General features: G+C 34.5%; 1 protein-coding gene across 3 annotated transcripts in view; it reads right to left on the bottom strand.

Annotated features, from left to right (window-relative positions):
* Positions 1–530: 530 nt before the first annotated feature.
* LOC137623940 (zinc finger and BTB domain-containing protein 46-like) overlaps positions 531–26,077 on the bottom strand; it is a 48,599-nt gene continuing 23,052 nt past the window's right edge. Inside the window, exons 5-8 of one of the 3 annotated variants that reach the window (XM_068354701.1) lie at positions 25,514–25,745; positions 21,843–22,060; positions 11,113–11,296; positions 1,499–1,658 (exon numbers count right to left, since the gene is read on the bottom strand). In XM_068354701.1, the coding sequence (XP_068210802.1) occupies positions 1,633–1,658; positions 11,113–11,296; positions 21,843–22,060; positions 25,514–25,745 (660 nt within the window). In that variant the 3' untranslated portion in view covers positions 1,499–1,632. Of the gene's footprint in view, positions 1,659–8,434; positions 9,123–11,112; positions 11,297–21,842; positions 22,061–25,513; positions 25,746–26,077 lie in introns of those variants that run through there. The other 2 variants (XM_068354699.1, XM_068354700.1) reach the window with 2 other exon arrangements.

Below are 26,077 nucleotides of genomic sequence, written 5' to 3'. Positions count from 1 at the left end.
GACCCTTCCAGAGGAAGAATTTGCTAGGGGTCACTGCTGTGAATTAAAGAGAGAGAGAGAGAGAGATTTTCCTATTTCTTCATTCAAAGGTTGGGAAGCTAGTAGCTTCGAGGATATTACCATGATGACTACAAGGTGAGATTCAATGAAATAGTACCAGATAGACAATAGTCTATGAGATTATATTTAGGATGTGAGTTAATGTTTGTGTGAAATGGATACTTTTGAATGCTTACAAAACAGTCATTAAACCAGTCTCACCTTTTGGTACCTTGGACATCTTGAGAATAGAATCAGTGGATTAGTGAAAGTAATGTATAATTACCCCACTTTAACTTTTTTTAATTTTCTGTGTAATCACTTGAAGATAGTGCTCGTAAAAAAAAATTTGAACATATAAAATAACTTTCAACAGCAACAAGATTCATTAGTTTTTCCATCTCATCAACCAAAAAAGAAACCACAGAAAAGTAATATCCTGTGCATTCTTAGTCATTTAATATAACATTGTATAAAGCAAATATTCAGCCTTTTCTTTCAAAACTGTTTATTTAATGCTGGTTTAATGTCTACGACTATCCATTCTGCATGTCTTTCATATTTGTATTTACATAAAATGTAGATATTTTGACATCCCTTCAGATTCATAAATGTTTTGGATGCAATAAGAACTTTCACTAATCTAAACAGTGCCGCCACTGGTTCTGCCTGAGAATTCCGCTTGGTAAGGAAAACGGCCTATAAACGTTGTAGTAACGAAAACCATCAAAACATGCGTCAAATCAAATCAAATATAATCATAATTTCTATACTTTGTTATGTTAGTTTTAGTTCAAAATAAAATACAGATCGACAGATACAAAAACATAGACCATATTATTAATGTAAAACAGATTTATATGCCAAAAAATATGTTTTTAACTTCGATAACTATGCGGAAATATTTCCTGCTCCAGAAATCGGATTTTGAAATGGAGATCCCTCTGTAGGTTTATTTTTCCGCCATTACCCCCCCATAATTCCGCACTTTGGCAACACTGTCTTAGACACTGACAGGAAGACTCTTTGACACAAACTCCAGACAAGGGTGAGATAAATCTTCCTTCATTGAGTTTCTGTCACAAGGCGGCAAAGACTACATGAATCTCAAAATCACTTCTCAATATTAATGGCTTGCTCGTTACTTCTCATTATTTCCTTATTTCCTTTCCTTGCTTCCTCTCCTTTTAACAACCTTCCATTTTCATCTTTCACTGTCTCTTCAATTCTCAAACCAGCCTTCCTTACTCTCTTTACTTGCTTAGCTAGTAATAATAATAATAATAATAATAATAATAAAAATAATGATAATCTAAATAGGCATCTTAGACACTTGCCTCAATATGACACTGCTTATGGCTGCGAAGTGTGCGCATGTGAGCAAATTTTGCCGAACAAATATCACAGGTGAATAAACTTTCCTCTCTTGTTGAATCCCCTTTGGAGGACTTCCCTCCCTTAGGTGTTTTCTTATGACCTGAAGATGAAACTGAACTATGGGTCCAAAGGTGTTCCAAGATGTTTTGATTGTACGGAGTTTTGTAATTGCAGTGAGGACATTCTAGTAGTTTCACTACAACAAACTTTCTGGGGTTAACATTTGTCTCCTTTACTTCTTCCTGAAAAAAGAAAAAATTCTATAGATGATTATTCTAACGCACAGGCAAAATGATTAAATACTGATTTTACTTGACTCAATTACAAGGTGCTTGAACATGGTAAAGTATGAGATTGGATGAACTTGTATTGACCAAGATCTCACTGGATTTGATTTCTGCTCTGAAGATAGGAGTCTGCTAGAAACCAATCCATACAATGTCGCTATACAGTATTAGCCTGAAGAAGATTGAAGCAATCTATTTAATGGTATATAAGTGAAAAAAGTTAGACAGTGGATGCTACCTAGTTATGTGAATAAGAGGGGGGAAGGAAAGGATAAAATTTGTATTGCATCCAAGGAAGGAAGTCATGCTCTTGATTAACCTATGTCTCTTCATTATTGGTTCAAATCCAGCAATCTTTCATTGTGAGGCATAACTACACCAGTATATTTCATCCCTTGAGGCTCACAAACAAATATAAAAGCTTCATGCTGACTTGTGTTATGGCCGTATTGCAAAAGATTCAAGACCATTTGCCTTCTCTAAATCTACACTGTTCTACCCCCTATCTGTCATGCATTATCTGGTTTACTTTATCAATGAAACCCTACCTTCTCTGGTATACAAAAAATATAATGTGTATCTTCACAACAGTGATAGAACATAACTTCAAATTGTAGTTCAGGGCAAAAATGTACTGGGCCTCTAGACCTAAGCAGTGGGTATGTTTGAAATCGAGCATTCTTTTGTCTATGTAATTGCATCCTTACACTGCAGTTCTTTTCAAAGTTTGATGAAAGTTTGTTTCGGCTGCCAAGTAGGGGCAAGATTTTATCCTAATTCTATTCAATTTAATAAGAATTTTTCTCCACACCATCTGTTTTAAAAGTATTCAAAGTAGTTTTCTTTCATGTGGGTGCAACAATTACTAACAACAAATATGGATAATTTGTGATGGAAAATACTAAATGCCTGGATATGCTTGATAAGAAATAAAGCTTTTTTAACATAAAAAAAGAAGAAAAAATCAATTGGGAATATTTCACAGGTAATCATTCTAATACAGAATGACATCATGGAAAAAGAGAAAAGATGATTGTAATACGGGTAGCGCATATGCTCAAGTAACTATTAGGCATTTGAAACTCGGTATACTGTTCTTAGATTTGAACACTCACTATGACAATCTTTCCAAGCAGAATAAAATATTTTGAAAAATGTAACTAGAAATTATGACTATAATTAGAGATCAAAACATTCAATATCAGAGAAGGGCGATTTTCAACCGACCAAAACAATGCTTTACGGCACAGCCTCGGAGTTCAGTTTTAGCTTTCACGTAAACTCCCACCCTGCACTTGTGAATGGCCTACACCTTGAGTTGCAAAGATTGAAAACAAAAATAAAATTTTAATTATAAATTTCATTATTTCAATAACCACCTAATGTTCATATAGCCTATAGCTACTCTCAAGAAGCAGTTTAAATGTCGATGTTTAACCTAAAATAATTCCTTTTTTCTTCTTTTGTAAAATACTTTCACCTCTGATAAGCATAGAACTATCGGGCATACTGTCTATGCAATAATGACATACCTCCCTCTGCTTTTCAGTCTTGGAGTGGAAACCATAACATTAGTTTCTTGACATCACTAGTCAATGGAGAGGAGGAGGGGTGACATTTATAAGAAAATCAGGTGAGTATAGAAATAATCAAATTTATAATAAAAATTCTGGTTTATTTCTATGAAACTCTCCTGACATTCATATTGCTGACTACCACTCACTGATGAGGATGGGCTAGTGAAAGACAGGAAAATTACTATCTAGATTAATACATTTCATCAACCACCTGAGACTGATTTCAAAGTCACCAACCAATCCTAACCCAAAGTAAATCTGTAATCACTCAAGTTTTCTGTTTTGATTTTAACTACAATCCCACTATCAAAACTTTTAAAACTATATACTTACACTGTATAATAATAAAACCTTAAACTTTCTCATTGAGAAAAATAAAGGTATAACAAAATAAGTTTAAGCAAATGAATAAACAGTAAATTCTTATCAATAACATACCCACCATATTCACCACAGCACACAATACCAAGCAAATTTCTAATAAAAAAGTTTATTTTAAATGTCTTGTGAAAACCATCTTGATAAGCCACTGAGCTGTTGTCAAAAATCCTTTCAAAATAAAGTTTACCGCATCAAATCTAAACTTGCTGCGTGTCTGTCACTGAACTGTTAACTACAAACAACCCAGGATTTCAATAACCATATTTACAACTTTTACTCAACTATTTCAGTCTTGTTTACATAAATCTTTACAGCTCTCACAAGACAAAAAAAAAATCCTTTGAATGACGTACCACTGCCTTTCCTCCCCAAAAAGGACCTTTGGGAAAATTGCATCCAATATATGATAATAAAATAATTAGCTCTGAATGCAAAACCCATCTCATAGGACAAAACTTGCTTTCCATCAACACATTACTTTGATGGCAATACTAAAAGCAAATTTACTAATACTAAAATGACAACCATTTAGCTGCGAGATCAACCTTCCAAAAGTTTAAACAGAGACCCTTTTGAAAAGGTACCATTACTTTTAAATTGCACTAATCCATTCTGATAAACGTAGGTTTTTCAAGAGTAAAAACCATGAATGCAATCTCAGTAGTATCTAAAGAGGGTAAGTTGAAGCCTAGATACTTGAGTATGGTATTAAGCAAGGACTTCTAATCCCTTACAGCATAATTAGACAATTTCCTCTCTTAAAAGGAAATTGAATTTCAACAACCTGTCCAAACTAATTCTCATCAAATTATTTTTTTCAACTGCATCAATCAAAATAATCCTTCCAAAATCTTTGATATTCACTATTAATAGACTGCCTTTAGTGACCTAAGAACAGACATCCAGAAGACTTATAAAAGCACGTTGATGTTTAGGTAAACTGACTCCCAAACTTGTTGCCTGAAAAAATAGAATTTGTAAGGCCACCTTTAAACCTTGATACTCGATTATTCTTGGACCCTTCAACAACATAGGACACAGACCTGAAAAGTTCTCTATGTGGACAAAAAGTCGCCAACAGTCATGCTACCATTAGCAGTATTCCTGAATTTGCTTAACTCCAGTAAAATGATGGAGAAGAAAAAACATGCAGACCTAGAATAGAAACCTGTAACATGATCTTCACCTACCTAGTTATCTAAAACTGGTGACGAAATCATATGTATTTCTTGTTGAAAAAAGTCAAAACATGTTCACATTTGGTCTTTTCCAACTCTAAATCCCTCAACATACTGGAGAATGAGAAATCATTTGATTGGGAGTATCTGCAATTCTTCTTCCCCAAAATATCCAAGGCATAAAGATATTTCCTTAAAATCTGTCCAAGACAAAATTACTTCTAGTAATAAGCATAGGGATATGACTTAGTTCTCTCTAGATTCGAGATATGCGTTTTGTCAGCTATTCGAAAACACTGCCATGCTCTGACCCATTATTAATAACTTCTAAGCCTCAAGTCTTTATAGCAAGGGTAGATGTTCTCTTTGACCATTTCTCTGACTAAAGAAAAAATGTCATAGTTGTACTCGCCCGTCATGGGAAGCATCCAAGTAAGCGAGATGCAGAATTCCCATTTCCCACGAGGTTTCGTACAGAAACCGAAACATCAGTCAAGAACTAGGAAAACCAGTTAGTAAAATGCTAGAAAAATAAGCCAACACACGATTATGGATTCAAGCCCTTTCCTATCACAGAGTTCTGTAATTTTATTTTGAAAATATGAACCTTTGGTGAAATGTTGAGAAAATTTGACAAAGAAATGGGCCTTTGGAAAGGGGATGATTGGAGGACATGGGGATTCAATAAGCTCCTTTGTTCTCAGACAGCAATCATGGCTCGGGATGCAAGATTTGCCATGTCGTATAACATAAGGAAACTTTCCTCCTACTCACAACAGCTCGGAATAATGACAGATCTTAGCTATCTTTTTAATTCTAAGCATTGATTACTGTCCTGTCCACTTGGTGAACTAGAACAACCCTATTTTCAGTTTTCATTTCATCAGTAACAAATAAAATAAAGTAGTAACAACTTCATAGGTTATTATCAATCAAATATATATTACTCAAACAAAAATTGTTGATTAGCAGAAGCCTTTGCTTCCCACAACACATTAAAATTTCAAAAGTTTAGAACTTTCAAATGTACCTTGACTGTACTGTGTTGCATTAGATTGTACCCAAGAGTTACAGTATGAATCTGAAATGAACCTGTCACAGGCAAGAAATTACATTTCCAATTCTTCATTGTAACGACAAAGAGCAGTTATCCAAATTTTTTTTCTATCTAGTCATAATGTCCTCTAATTACTTGGCAAACATTAATGAGACAGGGAAAACTAGATTACAAAAAAAAATTTTTAAACAAAATGCTGCCAATCTAATTTGTTTGATAATAACGTAAATTCATAAAAAAAAAAAAAAAAATCCATCTTTGCAAACTTGCTCAGTTAAATGCTTTTCATTAACCCTTTTACCCCCAAAGGACGTACTGGTACGTTTCACAAAAGCCATCCCTTTACCCCCATGGACGTACCGGTACGTCCTTGCAAAAAAATGCTATAAAAATTTTTTTTTTCATATTTTTGATAATTTTTTGAGAAAATTCAGGCCTTTTCCAAGAGAATGAGATCAACCTGACCTCTCTATGACAAAAATTAAGGCTGTTAGAGCAATTTAAAGAAAATATATACTGCAAAATGTGCTGGGGAAAATAACTCTCTGGGGGTTAAGGGTTGGAAATTTCCAGAGCCTGGGGGTAAAAGGGTTAAAAGATATGCAACAAGCCAAAAAAAAAAAAAAAATCTTCATCTGAATTCCTAGTCTTAAGCTACTGATGTAAATATTATGTAATTTCTCAAAACAATTGGAAGTCACCTTGTAGATCTATTCATTTAAACCTAAATGAGTTTGGAATGAGATCAAGATTTATAAATTTCTCTTCTATAACAGCCACTTTTCAAAGGAGAGAATTTTGAGTATACTGTAGATCACACTTTATTCTCTTATACTGTATCTAAATTAACATTGGCAATGTATTAAAAATAACTATTCCAGAACAGAGTTAGACAATTCATTGTTATATAGATCTCTTTAAAAAGAGTAAAAGTTTCAACACTAATGGTCACTGAATAAAAAAACTTTTCCTGCACCTGAGGTAATGCTATAATTAATAATTATGTCTAAAAACAACAGAAACAGTTGAGTGCAAATCATCTTAGACTCCCTTCACATGAGCATCTTTTTCCCCACAAGAAAATTGCCACTGTAAGAGTGTCAATAAAATACGTCTCCACGCAATTGATTTTTTCACATGTGACTAGTTCACCTGCTATGCAGAAATGGCGATTTGCAAATACCGCACATCACCATTTAGTTTGCTTGAGATGAAGAATGTCAAGCAGAGAGAGACTTAATGTTTACTTAATGAACAGGGTGCTAAAAAAGAAAAGACAATGAACAGGGTGTTAAAAGAGAAAAGACACCATAAATGGTGGACCCACCTATTAAACTGCTCCAGAATATTCTACATCAAATATTCCAGCCTCAAAGATGATTAACTAAAATTCTTCAATTATTTTTGCAATTTGTCTCAAGAACTAGTGAGCAAATTGAAAGAGGAAACTAGACATCAAGACACAGCTATCTGATCATTCAATCCTCCAGAAGATACTATTGCCTTTACTGCTAAATAAGCGTAGATGGAGGTAAATGAAATAGCAGTATGTATTACAGTGGCTTTATTTGCCTATAATATTTACACAGGAAATTATTGAGGCTATATTTTACGTGCTATTTAAAATATTAAACTGACTGCATTGCAGTAAGCATGTGTGAGTATGTATGCATACATGCACAATCACATGCAATCACAAATATTATATACATATATATTTATTTATATATATATATATATATATATATATATATATATATATATATATATATATATATATATATATATATATATATATATATATACACATATATATATATATATATATATATATATATATATATATATATATATATATATATATATATATATATATATATATATATATATATATACACTTGTATATAAAGTAGTGTATATAACCCGTCAAAGAATGACGGCTAAATATTTAGATAAATATGCACACACACAGATTCAACCCTTCCCACACCCTACCCCTAACTATAACACACAAGTATGGGTAATTTGTGGGAAATTGTTGTTTCTAGGTGCTTGCCCAAGAAATATGTATGTATGTATGTATGTATGTATGTATGTATGTATATATACTAAAGTACGCAACCCATCAAGAATGACGGCTAAATGTTTAAATAGATATGCACATATGACCCCACCTTTTACCAGGGTATGACTACTCCCTCTACCCCCTACCCAAGGGACAGGGAGAGCTGAGCATGAAAGTCAAGAATGACGGCTAAATATTCAAATAGATATGAACACATGCACCCAACTTTCCCCAGGGTATGACTACTCCTTCTACCCCCTACCCAAGGGACAGGGAGAGCTGAGCATGAGTGAAAAGAAATATATATACATATATATATACATATATATATATTATATTATATATATACATAATATATATATATATATATATATATATATATATATATATATATATATATATATATATATATATATATATATATATATATATATATATATATATATATATATATATATATATATAGAGCAAGTCACATGCTCTTTATTATATAGGCGAGAGATATATACAGTATATATATCATTCAACATTTGTAAATATCTGTAAGTGCTTTGTGAAAACGATGCATCTAAATCATAATTGTTTGATATGTGTGGTGTGCCGGAACCTGGAGAAGGTGCTGCGTATGACTATATTATTGCTGAATTTAATGTTGTAGGGGTTTGTTAACTAGGTTGAAAGATATTCTTTGTACTCTGTGAGGTTAAAGATACCAAGCAGCGGCCAAACTGAGTTTGTTGGAATACTGTGGAGTGCAAATATTTGGAATGGCGTTGCATCACGTCCAGAAAATTTGAATGCGTCTGGGACAAGGGGCGTAAGATGATCTTTATTGTTGCCTGTTTTCTGTCGCTCATGACCTTCCATGAACTAAATAATCCTGTCCTCTAAAGACATCCTTTTCCCTTTCTCGTCAGTTCTAGGCTGGACCACTGGTAAACTCTTCAGGGAAATCTCGGGGCTTCTCTTCCAACATTTCTCCCGGAGCGTGGTCTCAACTTGAACTGTCGTCCATCACTTTCTTTAGGAAGGACAACTGTTCACTGAAAATGTATTGACGAGGTTGCACAGCTCCAGATATAGATCTCCTTTCCTTTTGTTTCTTTTTGTTCTTTGCAAAAGAGTCTCGAATGTTTTTCCACTTAGTTTGGAGTTCTTTTTCTGCAAAAAGAAAAATTTGTTTCAGTACTGTATATACTGTATCTATATAGTTGTATTTTTATCTCAATTTACATATAGATATATATATATATATATATATATATATATATATATATATATATATAAATAAATATATAAATAAATATATAAATATATATATATATATATATATATATATATATATATATATATAAGTAAATATATAAATAATATATATATATATATATATATATATATATATATATATATATATATATATATATATATATATACTGTGAAAGTATTTTTGTTCGTGGTGTACCAATTTTCGTGGGTGGGCGAATCCACGAATTTAAAAATCCTACGAAAATTTTTATACACTGTCAGAATTTAGTATTGAACTTAGACACATTCAATTTGTGTTGGTGACCTACATTTTGTAAACCATTGTGGATTAATAATTATTTTGATTTGTTATTGTGAATCTGTTTTATTTTGGTGTGCACTATGATAATTATTGCATTGCAAATGAACACTTTATCATAATTGGGGTTTAACTAAAAACCAAAAAAGTAAAAGTTCCAAAACGGAAATCCACGAATTTAAGAATCCACGAACCAACATTTTTTTTTATAAAACAACGAAAAATGGTACCCACGAATAAAAATACATTCACAGTAAATTGAGGTAAAAATATAACTATTTAGACATTTCTGGTTCACTGCTATATACATATTGCTTTGTAATATTTCATCTATTTCAAATTACTAAGGATACAAACTGTAAAACCAAATTTCTAAAAGTAATACCATCTATACATATATTAAGAATATCATTTGTTATTTATATGTGCGCATATACTCAAGAGCATTAGCCTGAACTTATTTGATGACAAAATCAGCAGAAAGTGTTCACATTTTCTCATATAGCCTCCTATAGCAAAAAGTTGATTTCATTGATTTAGAATTATTCCTCAAATAAACATAAATATCTTGAAACTATGACCTTCAAGATGCCAACCGACAACTACTCTAGTTATCTGTATTTAGTCCGTTATACAGACATTCATTATAATGGGCTCCATTATTGGGAGGATCTTCTTTATGTATCTATAAATTTCATGATTCAGGTATCATGCCTCTGGCTGAAGTGTGACTAACATTCATTACAGCATATCTACAAAATTGGTTTGTCAAATACCAGCGAGGTTGCACACAGAGAATGTATTCAATTTTGGGATATAATGAGAGAAGAAAGCATTTCGGAGCTAGCCGAAGATCAAAGGGACAAGATTTCTGCAGGATTTCAAAGATGCTTATTTTCCAAACTGTATTTGTCCAGTTGATGGAAAACTTATCGAAACTGTAAAAGTTATAGTGGTTCTATAAACTTTAATTACAAACATTACTTTTCCGTTATCCTTTTTGGCTCTAACTGACACAAATTATGTTACATTTGTTGACTAGTTCATGAGAAAATAATTCAGACTTGACCATATTTCATTATTTCCTATATTCCAAAAAAATTGAGAATAGCATGAATAATGTATTACCGCATGGTCTTGTTCAGGAAGAACCAATTGAACCCTCACTTCATCTTTTTTGTCCAATCAAAAGTGGATTTTAAAAAATAAACTAACAAGAATTACTCTCTATAAATACTGTGCATCTGGCAGTCTGTGAAACAAGTGGAGAATATTTCATCGACCTCTGAATGTTTGACACTGAATTTTCTGTTGACACCGTCAAAGCCTGTTGTGTCCTTCACAATTATGTTTACCGAGGGTTGAATATAAATCAAATTATATTTTTGAGATTTCAAGACTTCAAGAGTGGTATAAAGCAAAATATTGGAAGGTATCCCTGTAAAATCAGGGATACTTACCATGATTATTTCAACAGTGATGTTAGGAAGCTGGCTTGGCAATAAGAGGCAATAAAATGATGACACTTGTAATACTATTATAACTGTATACAGTGTTTTATGTGAATATAAGTATAATAGAACTTACCTATGTTGATCTGTTCTGCGGTGCTCTTTTCCTCGTAACCTTCAATGAGCGAATGGCAAATCTCTACCCAGGCTTGTATTTTCTTGTGTTTGTCTTTATAAACGTCTGACGATTTATCCCATATCACAGGTCTCTTTTCCACTTCCCAAATCAGGAGTCCCATGTCAAGAGAGCCTGCCCTGATCTGTAAGAGATAACTGTATTATAGGCAGATTACACTGCATTGTAGTTTGTGTGGTATTGCACTGACTTTGATGGGATTCAGTATGCACTTACTACAATACAATATGGACTTGCTATAATACAACGAAGAAGGCCCACAAGACGATATTACACCATATTGTATTGCACGCCTATTGCATTGGAACTATTTGGTTTTGTCTGGTAATGCATTTGAACTGAATTTAATATGCATTCACTGCAATACAATAGGGCCACCAGGAGTCACCAACCTGTGGCTATTTTTCAAGACACTTCTGCAGCTATAAAAGCTGAACTAACCTTTTTTTTCTATTTAAAACAGAAATTAGGGAACACTCTTGAGACAATATTTGAATTGAATTTCATTTAATTTTAAAGGTATATTGTAGGCATCTTTCTCTTTTTTTATTAGATGTAAAGAGATTCTAATCTTCGAATAGTAAATAATTGAGAGAGATTGATTAATTGATTTGGAATATTCTGGCATCTTGACATCGAAGGTCATTGACGGCAATATAAATAAGCAATAACAGGAAATTCAATCTAAACCAATAAAAGCAAAGACATCCTTATGAAAGTTAAATAGCTTTCGGACGACCTGTTTCTGAAATGAATATAAAAATACCGCTAGCATAGTACAACACATTCTGCCCAGGAATCTAGAAAAGGATTAACCTGAAATGGCGTATTCACACGGGATTTAATTTGTTCAGTTCCCGTTTATTTCCAGAATCCATCAGCAGGGGAGCCATGCTGGTATATCAGTCATTTTTTAAGAGCTCAATTTACACTAATAGTAGCTAATAAAAACATAAAAAATAGAGTATGAAAATTAAGAATTTTCAAGTGAATGAAGTGACTTTCATGTATCCATACAGAACTCAAGAGGACTTGCATGTTGTATAAATAATGAAGTACGTTCCAATAATAAACAAGTGTATTATTGAATGATATTTACAAAACAAAAAAGCATAGTGGATTTGCTACGAAATATCCAAGTGGATATGAGAGAAAAAAAGTTGTGGAGAATCTAAAACAATGTAAGAGTCATAATGTACCAGTATTCATTAAGAGGGAGAAATAATCCAGCAACACTACAGTTGTAAGAATTGTGCTTACTCGTGAAATAATTAAGAGGAATGCCTTTCAAAAGTAGATAATAGATTAAAGGCTGTTAAAGGTATTAAAACATCTATTCAGTACCACAAAACAAGGTTGAAATCATTAAGAAAATAAAAGATGTGCCATTGTCTGCACAGACCATGAGAGACAGAACGATGAACTTTCAAAAGACAGTAAAGATGAGCAAACAAAAGGCACTAACTCTTCCGCGGGTAAACAAAAGACACTAACTCTTCCTCGGGTTACCCTACTTTGCCGGTATGTAAATTCTAAAAGCCGTCAAGAGGAGCTTATTGAAGAGCTGCCTCTGAAGTAAATACACTTATGGAAATACATTACCCCTCAAAAGCCCAACTTATACTATTCAAGACTGATCTAAAGTAAAATTAATTAGCCAATTAACTTATTCAGTTGGAATGTAAAGACAAAGGTATACTGTATATAAAAACTGAAAATCTGGATGTTTTACATAAAATAATAAAACAAAATATATTGAATGGATTAACTCCTATTTTAATAGTTTTTACTGGCTACTAGACATATCATATAAGTTTTCAAAATACTGTAGGTATTTGTTAACATCAAAGATCAGACATAGGGAAATGGGGATTTTACTGCTATGCTAGATAAATACCATAACTGTACTTGATTTCAACTCTAGAACTTCAGGAAGTACAACATACATATATACATATACCAAGGCACTTCCCCCAATTTTGGGGGGTAGGCGACATCAACAAATGAAACAAAACAAGAAGGGGACCTCTACTCTCTACGTTCCTCCCAGCCTGACAAGGGACTCAACCGAGTTCAGCTGGTACTGCTAGGGTGCCAAAGCCCACCCTCCCCCGTTATCCAATACAAACTAAAATTCCCTCTATCATTATCTCTTTCATACATCCATAAAAAAGGGATTTTGACGAAGAAATGAGACTACAATTAGTATGAGGAACTAATTGAAAGTCGGACAAAACAAAGGGATCACGAGGAAGCGACACCAAAATGGCCGCGTACACACCCATAAGGGGACGTCAACAAAGCGGCAGAGATAAAAACCAACAAGGTTATTAAATCAACGTGTCACTACCTAGAAATCCCAAACAGACAAATATAATACTCAACTTGGGAGCAGGGATCTCCAAAAGGTCTGACATCTTCAACAACACAAAAAAACACAGAGCTATGAAAAACATGTCTGAACCTTCGCTGGTGCCCAGGAGGAATGAGGGAGGGAGTGTGGGGAGGGGTAGGGGTGAGGGGAGGATAGTCGTAGTAGAAGGCAGCAGTCGGGTGTAGATCGGCACCTCGTAGTTCCGGGGGATGTTGAAGAAGGAGAGGGCTAACTGGTGAGGAACCTATGGACGTGGTTCTTACATGCCCCAGTTACTATACCAACACTCAAGAGTGAGCGAGCTGGGTTTATTCCTGGCATTCTATGCATCTTTTTTCTCTGGTATATTTAGCAGTATTTATGCCTTAGAAATGGTGCTATAAGGAGCATTTCAGGGAGTGACACAGGTCGAGCCCAGAAAATAGGCTTATAAGGACAGTTCAAAGGAATAAGGATACCCTTACAGACTAAATAAGGAAAAAAAAAAAAAAACTACACAGGATGACTGAAAGAAAAATTCATGATGGTTTTTACACTAATCTTTTAGCCTAATTATCTAGATTATTATATCCTGTTTGAAGCTTGGCACATGCAGTATTGACAGCAAATAGTTCATGTTGTCAACAAAGACATCAGTTAGTGGCCCTGGAGGTGCATTTACATGGCATTGGAAAGTCATCTGGCAGTAAGATTTGTTGTCGTTCTGGCTCAAGGATACTGTCAGCAATGTTGTAGTCAAAATTCCTTGGAGCAAGGTGCACTTTCTCCAGACAGTATAGTTCCATATATGTCACGTAAAATGTACAGAGAATATGCCCCTTGATAGAATGACTGCTTGGGGGTGGTTCAAGGATGGTCCCATTACTGTGGTGGTAAAGGTAGTATCATACATTGTCCAGTGTTTTGCATGGCATTCCAGAATCGTAAACATTAACTAGAAACTCTTCTGTTAATGCAAAGTCAATGTCAACTGGGTGCTTTCTAAAATTCTGGAGATAGTGACATGGATTATCGTTCAGTCCAGCTGCTCTAGTGCCAAATTTTCTTGTTGAATTATAGCCAGTAAGATGATGCAGTGCTACAAGTACTTTGCAAGTTTCTGTGCCTAACCTCTCAGCTAAAATATGAAGAGGAATATATCTGGTGGTATTTCCCACACCAGCTCTGATTCACATTTCCCTTCATCCATCGCTCTTTAGGAGATCTCAGTATTTCAATCAAATGCCCATGACATCTGTACTATGAGATATCACAACTAACTTTTTACTCCATAACACACTGCATGGAGGGCATGGGGGATAATCCTCACATCGGGTTTTCTAAGTTAAGGTGTGATACAGTAGCTCCCCTGATGAGGACTCCGATACAGATAATTGATTCTCACCTTTTCTGATATAGTTACGAATGCACAATTTGTGGAAGTTCAAATTGGCTGCAAAGACTGCGTTTGCAACCAGCAGATTACACGTTCTGGTAAGAACGTCATCCTAGAGAACTGAAGCTGCTTTCAGAAATGCTTCTGCCCAATTTTTTTCAGATATTTTAAATTTCTCATACTTTAATTTGTTCTTAACATTTCCACATATAACACATGGTTTAGAAAATATATTCACGGTCTTGCTTAGTTACTGGGTTATGTGACTCTACCATTGATCACCTTGTATCCCCATGCAAAGTACCCTTTTCCTGACTTGAAATGGCTCCCTTGGGATCCACAGAAGTATTACTTTGTACAAATTTCCCAAGGTTTTGTTCATACACATAGTTTTTATACGTCATTGTTAACATGATATACAAATTTGCTGTGATCAACAGACTCTCAAGTCTTTCATAAATTATTTCCTTCCTCATGTTAGCAGCTTCCAGCAGCCATTCCATCCCATTTTCAGTACTTGTTGTACCACAGTTCGGGTTTATCTTCTGGCATATGATGCACCTCTCATGCCCAAAGACCAGGCATTGAGAAGGTGAAGATGTCCTTACGTTTACTTGGAGGACCATCCAACTCAATCTGGAAAGAAGGGCAGAAAACTATACGACCCTGCCGAGCCATTAAGCTCACACAACATTGAATAATTAAAAAGGCTAAAATACAAAAATTAGTCCTAAATAGTTCTTCTCGTTGTTTCAAAAACTTCTCTAATGTGAAGGGAACTAGTAATGTCTATCAAAACAGGATTTAATCCATTTCATGTTTTATTTTCTTATGTAGAACATACGTAGCATTTCAGTTTTTTACATATACCTTTTTTTCTTTACTGTCCTATTGAATAAGTTTATTGGCTAATCAATTTTACTTTAGCCAGTTTAAAAGAGTATAAGTTGGGCTTTCTTTTGAGTGGTAATTCTTTTCCATAAGTGTATTCACTTAAGTGCTATAGCATTCGAAAGTAGCTTCAACCGTCATTCATAAGCTCATTTCGGGTACTCACATTTTTTACAAATCTTTGATTTCAGATAAAATTGCCATGATTCAGATAAAATACCCTCATTAATATTATGCCCCAAGTGGTCCTCTATCAAAATCAGGGGGTGATTTCAGGGCCCTATCAACCATAAAAATACCCCTTGGCTCCAGGAGAATAAATAATTTTCCTCTAACTGGTACTAAATGTAACAAGGATTACATTATTTTAAATGCTGCCGTTTGAATGAAATGCATGAAAAAATATATTTTGGTTTGTGGATATGTGTATAATAAATACTGTAATATCACTAAAATTATGTTTTTGATTAGGCCTATTGAACTACAATCGGTTATTTCTTAAGCACACCAGATTGTGATTTTAGATTTGAGGAGACCACTTTTGTCCATTGCGGCTCTAAAAGTATTACATTTTTATGACTCTATATAAATGGCTCTTTTACCTTTAAAGGATGGTGACAACTCCAATAGGCCAACAGTTCAGTATATTTACCACAATACAGTACATGTGGCAATACAACACAATGCTACACCATAAGGCATGAGTTGGTATGTAATATAAAGGAGTCATATTGCATATTGTTATAGGGAATGTGTATTGCATTGAACAATAGTCCTTTTTCATATCATCATTAGATAAAGATACACACTAGATTGATGGAAGATTTCAAGATCAACACTCTACCTCTACCTCAGATGTACAAATGCCATAGAGGAACTAGACCCCTCATCTGAACAGCTCCATTAAATTTGTCGGGATTCTAGAAAGCTCAGAGCTGTACGATGTAGCAGTCCATGTGGCAGAAGAATCTCTGCGTCACAGGATTTTTCTCGCATCGTGTCAAAGGTATCATTAAATTGATTTCTACGCCACACAGATTTCCAGTGTGGGAAAAAGGTCCTTGTGTGAAGGAAGCTCTAGTGAACACTAAAAATGACTTAAAACAATTAGAAGTATCAGATTTTACCTCATGTTAATTTATTTGGAAATCTTATCAAAATAAGTTTCCATGTACGTTCTATTTCACTTATTACTAACAGTCGCCATTATGCCTCTCAAGGCAAGGGACTTGTTTGGAAGAAAAAATACTAGAACTTACATTAAAGCATCTAGTGACCAAACATAAATTGGGACAGGCTCACTGTCAATCAAAACATGATTCAACCATAGGCTTCTGGAGTTATACTGAAAATGAAATTTCTAACTTACAGAAGCTACAAAAGTACTCATGCTATATTAAAATTATAAAAAAGGTTCATCAAAAACAGCTACTAACAAGGAACCTGGTACTGTAGTCCAAAGTACCCAACTGGGTACGGAAACAAAAACTACGGCAAATCTTTGCTCAGACAGCACCTATAACATTTAAAATGCTTCTAGATGACTAGAATTATTGCCGGATCTTTGCTCACATAGCATCTATAACGTTTAAAAAGATTATAATTATTATTAACAATCATTATCATCATTAATAATAATTATTACTATCAATAATAATTATTATTATTAATATTATTATTATTTAGCAAATGTTATGCAAGAATGATTGATTGATTGATTTGAAGTTTTCTGGCATGATTATGCAAGAAATAGAAAACTGAACTGCTAGGCAAAACTTGATAAGTAAGCCTAGGACTCTCAGTCTTGTCTGGAATACCCCTGAACTAAACGCAAAAAACGTAAAATTGTAGTCATATACTAAATATTGATTTACTTTATATCTAAATAATCAGAGGTCAGCTATCAGCTGACATAACTCTTAAGAAAGAGGAATATAAATGACCAATCATCCTTAAAAGAAAACATAATATTACGGCTGTTAAATTACACAAAACCGGGAATAACTCGTAATCACAAAGGGATTTATTATTTCATATTGAACTATTGACACTGGCATTCATAGAAAATTCAGAAGACACCCCAATAAAAAGTTAAATAATCCAAAAACCCAATTTGAACTGCATGGCAAATTACTGACGTCCAAATCATGAACAGCCGGCAAAAACACCGAAAAGACAAAGGGACTACGATGCATCATCTACTGGTTAGTTGTCATAGACAGCGGGATGGCGCAATGGTTCCCAGACGGGGAAGGTATTTTGCAAGGAGAAAAATGGGAAATTTTTATTTTTGGGTTAGGAGTTGACATTTAAACCGCTTTGAGATAGAAGCAATATGAATATCAGGGAAGTTTCACAACAATTAACCCTTTTACCCCCAAAGGACGTACTGGTACATTTCACAAAACTCATCCCTTTACCCCCATGGACGCACCGGTACGTCCTTGCAAAAAAATGCTATAAAAATTTTTTTTTCATATTTTTGATAATTTTTTGAGAAAATTCAGGCATTTTCCAAGAGAATGAGACCAACCTGACCTCTCTATGACAAAAATTAAGGCAGTTAGAGCAATTAAAAAAAAATATACTGCAAAATGTGCTGGGGAAAAAAATAACCCCTGGGGGTTAAGGGTTGGAAATTTCCAAATAGCCTGGGGGTAAAAGGGTTAATAAAGTAATATTACCTTTGAAAAGTAATATGAACTACAATACCATAATATAAACCCTGTGAAAACAACGTAGTACATTACAGTGGGTTTCCTAGTGTGTTAGTTGACCGTGCGTAGGGAGTGGTCTGTGTTTCAGGAGGTTATGAATTGACCCACTTTAAGGCACCAATTATACACAGATTTTCACTCTTTGCAGGTGTCTCCGTTACCAAAACCCTGCAAAGACGGAGAATCGACCGTATAGGAAACAAGAACATTGCCTTTATTTACACAAGCACAAAGACGCATACAAAAAAATATTTATGCAATCCTAAATATAGGCTGAGCAACAAAGCTCAGCTCTCGAATGTGTATATCTACAATGACATTTTTTTGTAAATAATGCAAGGAAAAAAAAGAAAAATTGCAATGGAAAGATAAGTCTTCTATATATACGTATCTAGTATTGATAGAATCAATTGGTGTTGCTGAAAAAGAAAAAACAAGAGCAGTTGTAGTTAAAAGATAAAAAAAATTATAAATACTTTATGCAATTTTTTTCCTAATTTTTACATTTTGCTGTATACCATGTAAAAAACACAAGAATATCCTTTCAAATTTTATGTGAAACATGAAAATTACCATTATAAATAGGACAAAATTATAAGAAAGGAAAGGAAATTTTCACATTTTACTATATCAACAGAATATAAAAATACTGTACATATATGAATCAATCGTAGGTTACTATAGCCGCCCTGTTCCAGTGCTGACCATCTTTTTCCTTTGCGACAAAGAGTAACAGTTACGTTGTGGCTTGGAACCTAGGAAGAGTCCGATACGGATCAGAGTGGATATATGCGTCACTAAATATGCGCCTGATTGGTTCTTGAAGAATTATCGGGTCAGACAACCAATCACAATTGGGCATAGCCATACCGGTGAGAGCATCCTTAAGAAAGATGACCCAAGGGCAAGCAGTTTTGTAGGTAGGCCGATAGTGTGTGAAACGAGTGGTTTGTAGTGCCAAATGTGTGCCGCACCAAGTACTATTTTTCCAAGGCATTTTCTTAGTAACGTAACAGTTATAATTACGCGGCCCTTATAGCTTGAGAGAATATAGTCTATTAAACGATCCCTTTGGGTATTATTTGTGCATGAAATCCTTCTCCAGTTGTGTTTTCCTAACTTGATTGAATCCCAATATGACCCAGATTGGGTCATACACTGTACAGTACAGACATGAAAACTTATTTCATTAATAAAAACAGTAAAAAAAATATTCCTAGGGTAAAATGAGGACATCACATCAAGCGCACAAACACACCTATACACACACGTGTACAACCATTAATTCCAGAATATTCAGCCGGGTACTTACTCTTTGTTGCTTTTTGTAGTGCTAGGGGGATGTTTTTGTTGCTACCTGTCTCACTATTAAATGAAGTCTCTTGAAGCTGGTGGACAGGTAGTAAGGCCAGGACAGTTACTGGCCAAGCAGTGACGGGGAAGGAGGTGGTCCCCCGCTGCTATCGCACCCTCGGTGATATGCACGGAAGCAATTTTCATTGCAGAGATGTACATTGCAGGACGAACAGAAACATCTTGTGTCCTTTCGTATTCTTTTTGACCAGCACCAACGACACCGCTTCCGTTGCTTAGTCCTTACAAATTTTTTCTTATGTCGCACAGACGTGTTATACCTGACAGCAGGATCTGTGACACGAGGACGTCCCACAGGTGGGGTTGTTGCTGTCTTTGGTTGTCTTCTACTCGATACTGTCACAGGTTCAATGTTGCTTTCTGGGCTGCTGTCCGACGAAGAAGGAGCTTCATCTTGCTTTTCATTTACAATGTTTTCTTCCTTGTTAACCTAGTAGTGGTACTAATACTGCTATAAAATGCATATGGACATTTTTACCAGGTCTAGAATATTCTCAAAACAAAAGGAGTACAGTGTATGTTATAGCCATGCATGTAGTAAAGTATATCTAAATATCAAGCAATACACTTATTTACTGAATATAGCGATTAAGAAAATACTGCGCTGTAACTATAAAAACACCTCACCTATACACAAATAGATATCATCAGAGGAAAGAGCATCATATGCTTACCTATCAATTGTATTAAACAATAAATATTGTAGCTAAAAAGTGATATCCTCTAAAAATTAATAGAGTAGTAATACCCCACCCTATGTTATTAATTTGGTCTAGGTAGATAGGGTTTTATCCCTATAAAGTGATTTATGCACTCTCTATTCCTGTAATAACCATAAAAAATATACATATAACCCGATATCATTTTATAAAATAATCAATGTACTGTACCTACATAAATAAACCTCCATATGCATCTGTGATATCTGGTGTTCCTAAGGATAGTGTTCTTGGCCCATTACTTTTCATAATATATAAACATGACATGTGGTTGGCCTAGATAACAAGCTCACTGCATATGCAATGGTGCAACTTTCTTGGCATCAATTCCATCTCCTGAATGTAGATCTGGGGTTGCCAAATCCCTTCATAGAGATCTACCTAAAATTAGTGCACGGTGCAAATAATGGGGCATGAAGTTGAATCCTAACAAAACTCAAAGTATGATTGTAAGTAGGTCAAGGACAGTTGCTCCTCAACATCCGGATCTCAGCATTGATAATGTTTCTTTAACTCTGTAAGACTTTCAAAAATTTTAGGAGTGATTCTCAATAGCAAGTTTACTTTTGAGAAACACATCAAGTCTCGGTCTTCTTCAATTGCACAAAACAATTAGAAATAAAACAAAATCACAACAAACCGATATTTCAAATAAAATTTTGGAGAAACTAAAGACAACAACACGGTTGATTATTTGAACTTTAGATTTGTTCATCTGTAAGATTGCTGACAGGGATAAAAGCAATGGGCTAAAACCTGTCCCCCTCCTTACAGAGGTGTCTATCTCACTGGCTCAAGGAGAACTGTTTTTTTCTTTTGTTATGTTTGAGCTCTTCAAACTTATTTAAAGTAATAGCCATAAATTTTAGGTAAGTCACTAAAATATCACTACAAATAAATAAACAAACAAAAAAGGCATAACCGAAGCATTACACCAGTTCTGTAAACAGAATTACATGGCAATAATAAATTAAAGTAAACTTTTAACTGGGGTCCAAAACTTTTTACTGGGCCCCACAAGGCATTAAAAGAGTTGGAAGACCCAGACCTGCATGGCTGAGGACTATGAAGCATGAATAGAAGAGGATGAATGGAGAAGTATTGATTTAAAAGCTAAAGAGAGATAGAGAGATGACAGGCGAAATCCAACAGAGGCCCTTTGCGTAGGAGGAGATGATGACGAACGAATTAAATTAATGTAAAAAGACAAAAATTCTTACCGATAACTGTTTTATTCCACCATAAATAATGCTGTAGTGTCGATAGAGGATATTATATGTAGTTCCTAACAATGTAGCAGCCTCCTTCAAGGTAATTTCCTGATTTTTAATCCCTTTCATGAGGCGCACAATTCCTTTTTGCTCCCAATAACTTTCTTTTAGTCTTCCTTGTAAATATGGACTAAACCTATACACCTTGAATGATTTTAAGAAGTCCGCTGAAAAAGATACAATAGATGTTAAAACATTTAAATATTACACTACATGCATAAAAACTGTTCCTTAATGAATATGTTTAGCATAAAATCCACTTTTTTTATTATTTTCCCTCTAATAAGGAATTGTTCTTCAGGGAAATATTTTAATAAACACTGTCATATGTAAGTTGATCTTTAGTAACACCCTATACTATCATTATTATTATTATTAATACTAGACAAGCTACAACCCTAGTTGGAAAAGCACGATGCTATAAGCCCAAGGGCTCCAACAGGGAAAAATAGCCCAGTGAGGAGAGGAAATAAGGAAATAAATAAATGAGGAGAGGAAATAAGGAAATAAATAAATGATGAGAACAAATTAACAATAAATCATTCTACAAACAGTAACAACATCAAAACAGACATGTCATATATAAACTATAAAAAGACTTATGTCAGCCTGTTCAACATAAAAACATTTTATGCAACTTTGAACTTTTGAAGTTCTACTAATTCAACTACCCAATTAGGAAGATCATTCCACAACTTGGTCACAGCTGGAATAAAACTTCTAGAATACTGCGTAGTATTGAGCCTCATGATGGAGAAGGCCTGACTATTAGATGTTAACAATGAATGTTTGCTTCTGAAGGTCACCAACTTACAAATTCAATAGGTTCAAAGAAGCTGTTTGGCCTAGGGTAGGCCTGACCTTGAATCCTATGCCTATAATTTCCAGCTACGTGTAAAAAAAATAGTCGTATTTCATATGGAAAAGATAGGTTATTACGAATGTTTGTTTTGCTTCTTGTATTAACCCTTTTACCCCCAGGCTCTTTGGAAATTTCCAACCCTTAACCCCCAGGGGGTTATTTTTTCCCCAGCACATTTTGCAGTGTATTTTTTTTAAATTGCTCTAACAGCCTTAATTTTTGTCATAGAGAGGTCAGGTTGGTCTCATTCTCTTGGAAAATGCCTGAATTTTCTCAAAAAATTATCAAAAATATGGAAAAAAAAAAATTTTATAGCTTTTTTTTGCAAGGACGTACCGGCACGTCCATGGGGGTAAAGGGATGAGTTTTGTGAAACTTACCAGTACGTTCTTTGGGGGTAAAAGGGTTAATTGATATAATATTGTTTTATTACAGTATTTCTTTATCTTATCTTTGTTATTTTCATTTGGATTTGTGTTTGTATCTACAAGTGTATGTAAGTTGGGGACTTTCTGTATGTTCAACTCTACACAATAACAAAATTCCATATGGAAAACTAAACATAATAAAATCAATAAGAAATTTTCCTTGACAGCAGTTAGCTTGTTAAAAGTTAACGACTTTCTTTTTACCGTGTCTCTCACTGTGGTACATATATACATATACCAAGGCACTTCCCACAATTTTGGGGGGTAGCTAACATCAAACAAATGAAAGAAAAAAAGGGGACCTCTCCTCTCTACGTTCCTCCCAGCTTGACAAGGGACTCAACCGAGTTCGGCTGGTACTGCTAAGGGGCCAAAGCCCACCCTCTCCCGGTATCCACCACAGATGAAGCTTCATAACGCTGAATCCCCAACTGCTGCTACCTCCGTGGTCATCCAAGGCACCGGAGGAAGCAGCAGGCCCTACCAGAACTGCGTCACAATCGCTTGCCATTCATTCCTATTTCTAGCACGCTCTGTTGCCTCTCTGACTGTGGTGTTTTGTGATAAATCTAGCATTTTCCATAACGAGAACTGAACACGCTTGATGTGATATATCTTTAAAGAGATTAAAAAATAGTACATATATTTTTCGTTGACAAATTAAGTTCAATGAACATTATTTCAAGAGGGTAAAAACAACAACGGACTACTACTTATGCTCAGTCGAGTGTAAAAGAGGTCAGTGAAGTGTGAAACTGGTTATTTATTTAGTAAAAGTTTGTGAATTAAATTTATACTAAATTTTATATAGTACATTAACAAGTAAAATATCTGCAATTAATCAATATAGATAGAATATAGAGAGAGATGTTGAATAAATTGGAATAATGATAAGGAATACGAAAGGGAAACCTGTAAAGATATACAATATGATATAAGGTTAGGAGGAATAAACATAGGCTAAATTGAACAGTAAGAATGCAGAAATAATAGAAAGGAAAAGATAAATGAACATTAAATGGAAAAGAGGGAAGAATGAGAGAAATCTCTTAGGCTTTGGTAATAAATAAAATTACTACAAATACTGGAAATACTAAACAAAAGGGAATAAGGATAACAATGAAAAAGAACGATGCAAAATAAGGAAGATCATAGGGATATAATGAATAAACTAGACTGAAATCAACAGTAGAATTGTGTGAATAACAGTGAATAACATAAATAAAAAGATGAATGAAAAGGAATATAGAAACGAGGTAAAAATGGGAGAAACCTTTAGCTTTGACCCAACATTACCTTAGAAATGACTTTTAACCAGCTTACAGTACCGAGTGATGTAATGGCGTACGATTGTTTTATCAAAGGGAATCAAATATAAGATTTTGATATCATTTTGATCTGTAACTGAATCACCTATGTTGATAGTTTATTTTGATATTCCTGTTTTTTAATTTTTCTCACATTTCTTTAAAATCAGGGTACTTTTATGATCATTAATAAATTTCCCCTGTGCTTCCTGCTAAGGTCATGTGATTCTTCAGCGTATACTTTTTTTTTTCATAATGGTATCAACAGTTTAACAGTGGACAATCCAATTGTTCAATGGTCACTTCCCACTTGTTAATGGTAGAAGAGACCTTTTAGTTACGGTAAGCAGCTCTTCTAAGAGAAGGACACTCCAAAATCAAACCATTGTTCTCTAGTCTTAGGTAGTACCATAGCCACTGTACCATGGTCATTCACAATTTTGGGTTAGAATTCTCCTGCTTGAGGATACACTCAAGTGTACTTATTAAATTTTTTTCCTTATTTTCTCTCCTCATCAGGCTATTTTCCCTGTTGGAGCCCTTGGGCTTACAGTATAATGCTTTTCCAACTAGGGTTGTAACTTAGCATGTAGTAGTAGTAGTAGTAGTAGTAGTAGTAGTAGTAGTAGTAGTAGTAGTAGTTAAAGTTAAAGTTGCGGGTTTAGGTCTCCACAGAGACGATTTACATCGTCCTCCTCGGGCGACCATTAGCCAGCAGGGACTATCACTAGTCCCCTCTAACCTCCCCCCCCCAGGAGCCCCCCTGGGAGTACCCCCCGGTAGAAGGTCTCACGGTATTCGCGTCCCTGGCGGGGACCGAACTCGGGACCTCTATAATAGAAATCCGCGACGCTACCAACCTTGCTATCCGGAGTAGTAGTAGTAGTAGTAGTAGTAGTAGTAGTAGTAGTAGTAGTAATAATAATAATAATAATAATAATAATAATAATAACAACAACAACATTTTAATGTAAAACTTTTTTTTTTATAAAATAGAGAAAACTCCTATGAACAAATACTCACGCAAGTGTTTCTCAGGTATGGGTGAATTATCATCATCAGGATCCTCTACTGAAGTAGAAGAACTGCAACCTGGATCGACATTATCATGGGTTCCTGACCTCTCGAATTCGAGTGCAACATTCCCATCACGATTATCAGTTGGATTTCCTGACATCATATAACGATCCAATATCTCCTGGTCACCTAAACTGTCGATTTCATTATTTGCACTTGATATCTCTTCTGGCTCATCCTGCAATAAAAAAAGAATAAATACTTGTTGAAAAATTATAAATTCTTAATCCAATTTGTATTCTTTATAACTACTGCATATAAATCTTGGTCTTTTAATAGGTGTATGAGTTCAGAAAAAGTTTCAAAGCCATTTAAAATGTCCCAAGGTAATAATAAATGCCAGCGAGTGCCAGGTTTCCCAAACTTTCAGTGAGAAAAAATAGCACTTTAGAACATAATCCTGGGACTCGTGGGGTGGTTGAGACTACAAGTGTAACTTGAAGAATTACAAATTAAAGAGCAATGGAAAAAATAATGATGGGAATAACAGTAAGAGACAGAAAAAGAGCA

This window comes from Palaemon carinicauda, chromosome 2 (genome assembly GCF_036898095.1).
Source record: "Palaemon carinicauda isolate YSFRI2023 chromosome 2, ASM3689809v2, whole genome shotgun sequence".
NCBI lineage: Eukaryota > Metazoa > Arthropoda > Malacostraca > Decapoda > Palaemonidae > Palaemon > Palaemon carinicauda.
This window is presented reverse-complemented; position numbering and strand designations above follow the sequence as displayed.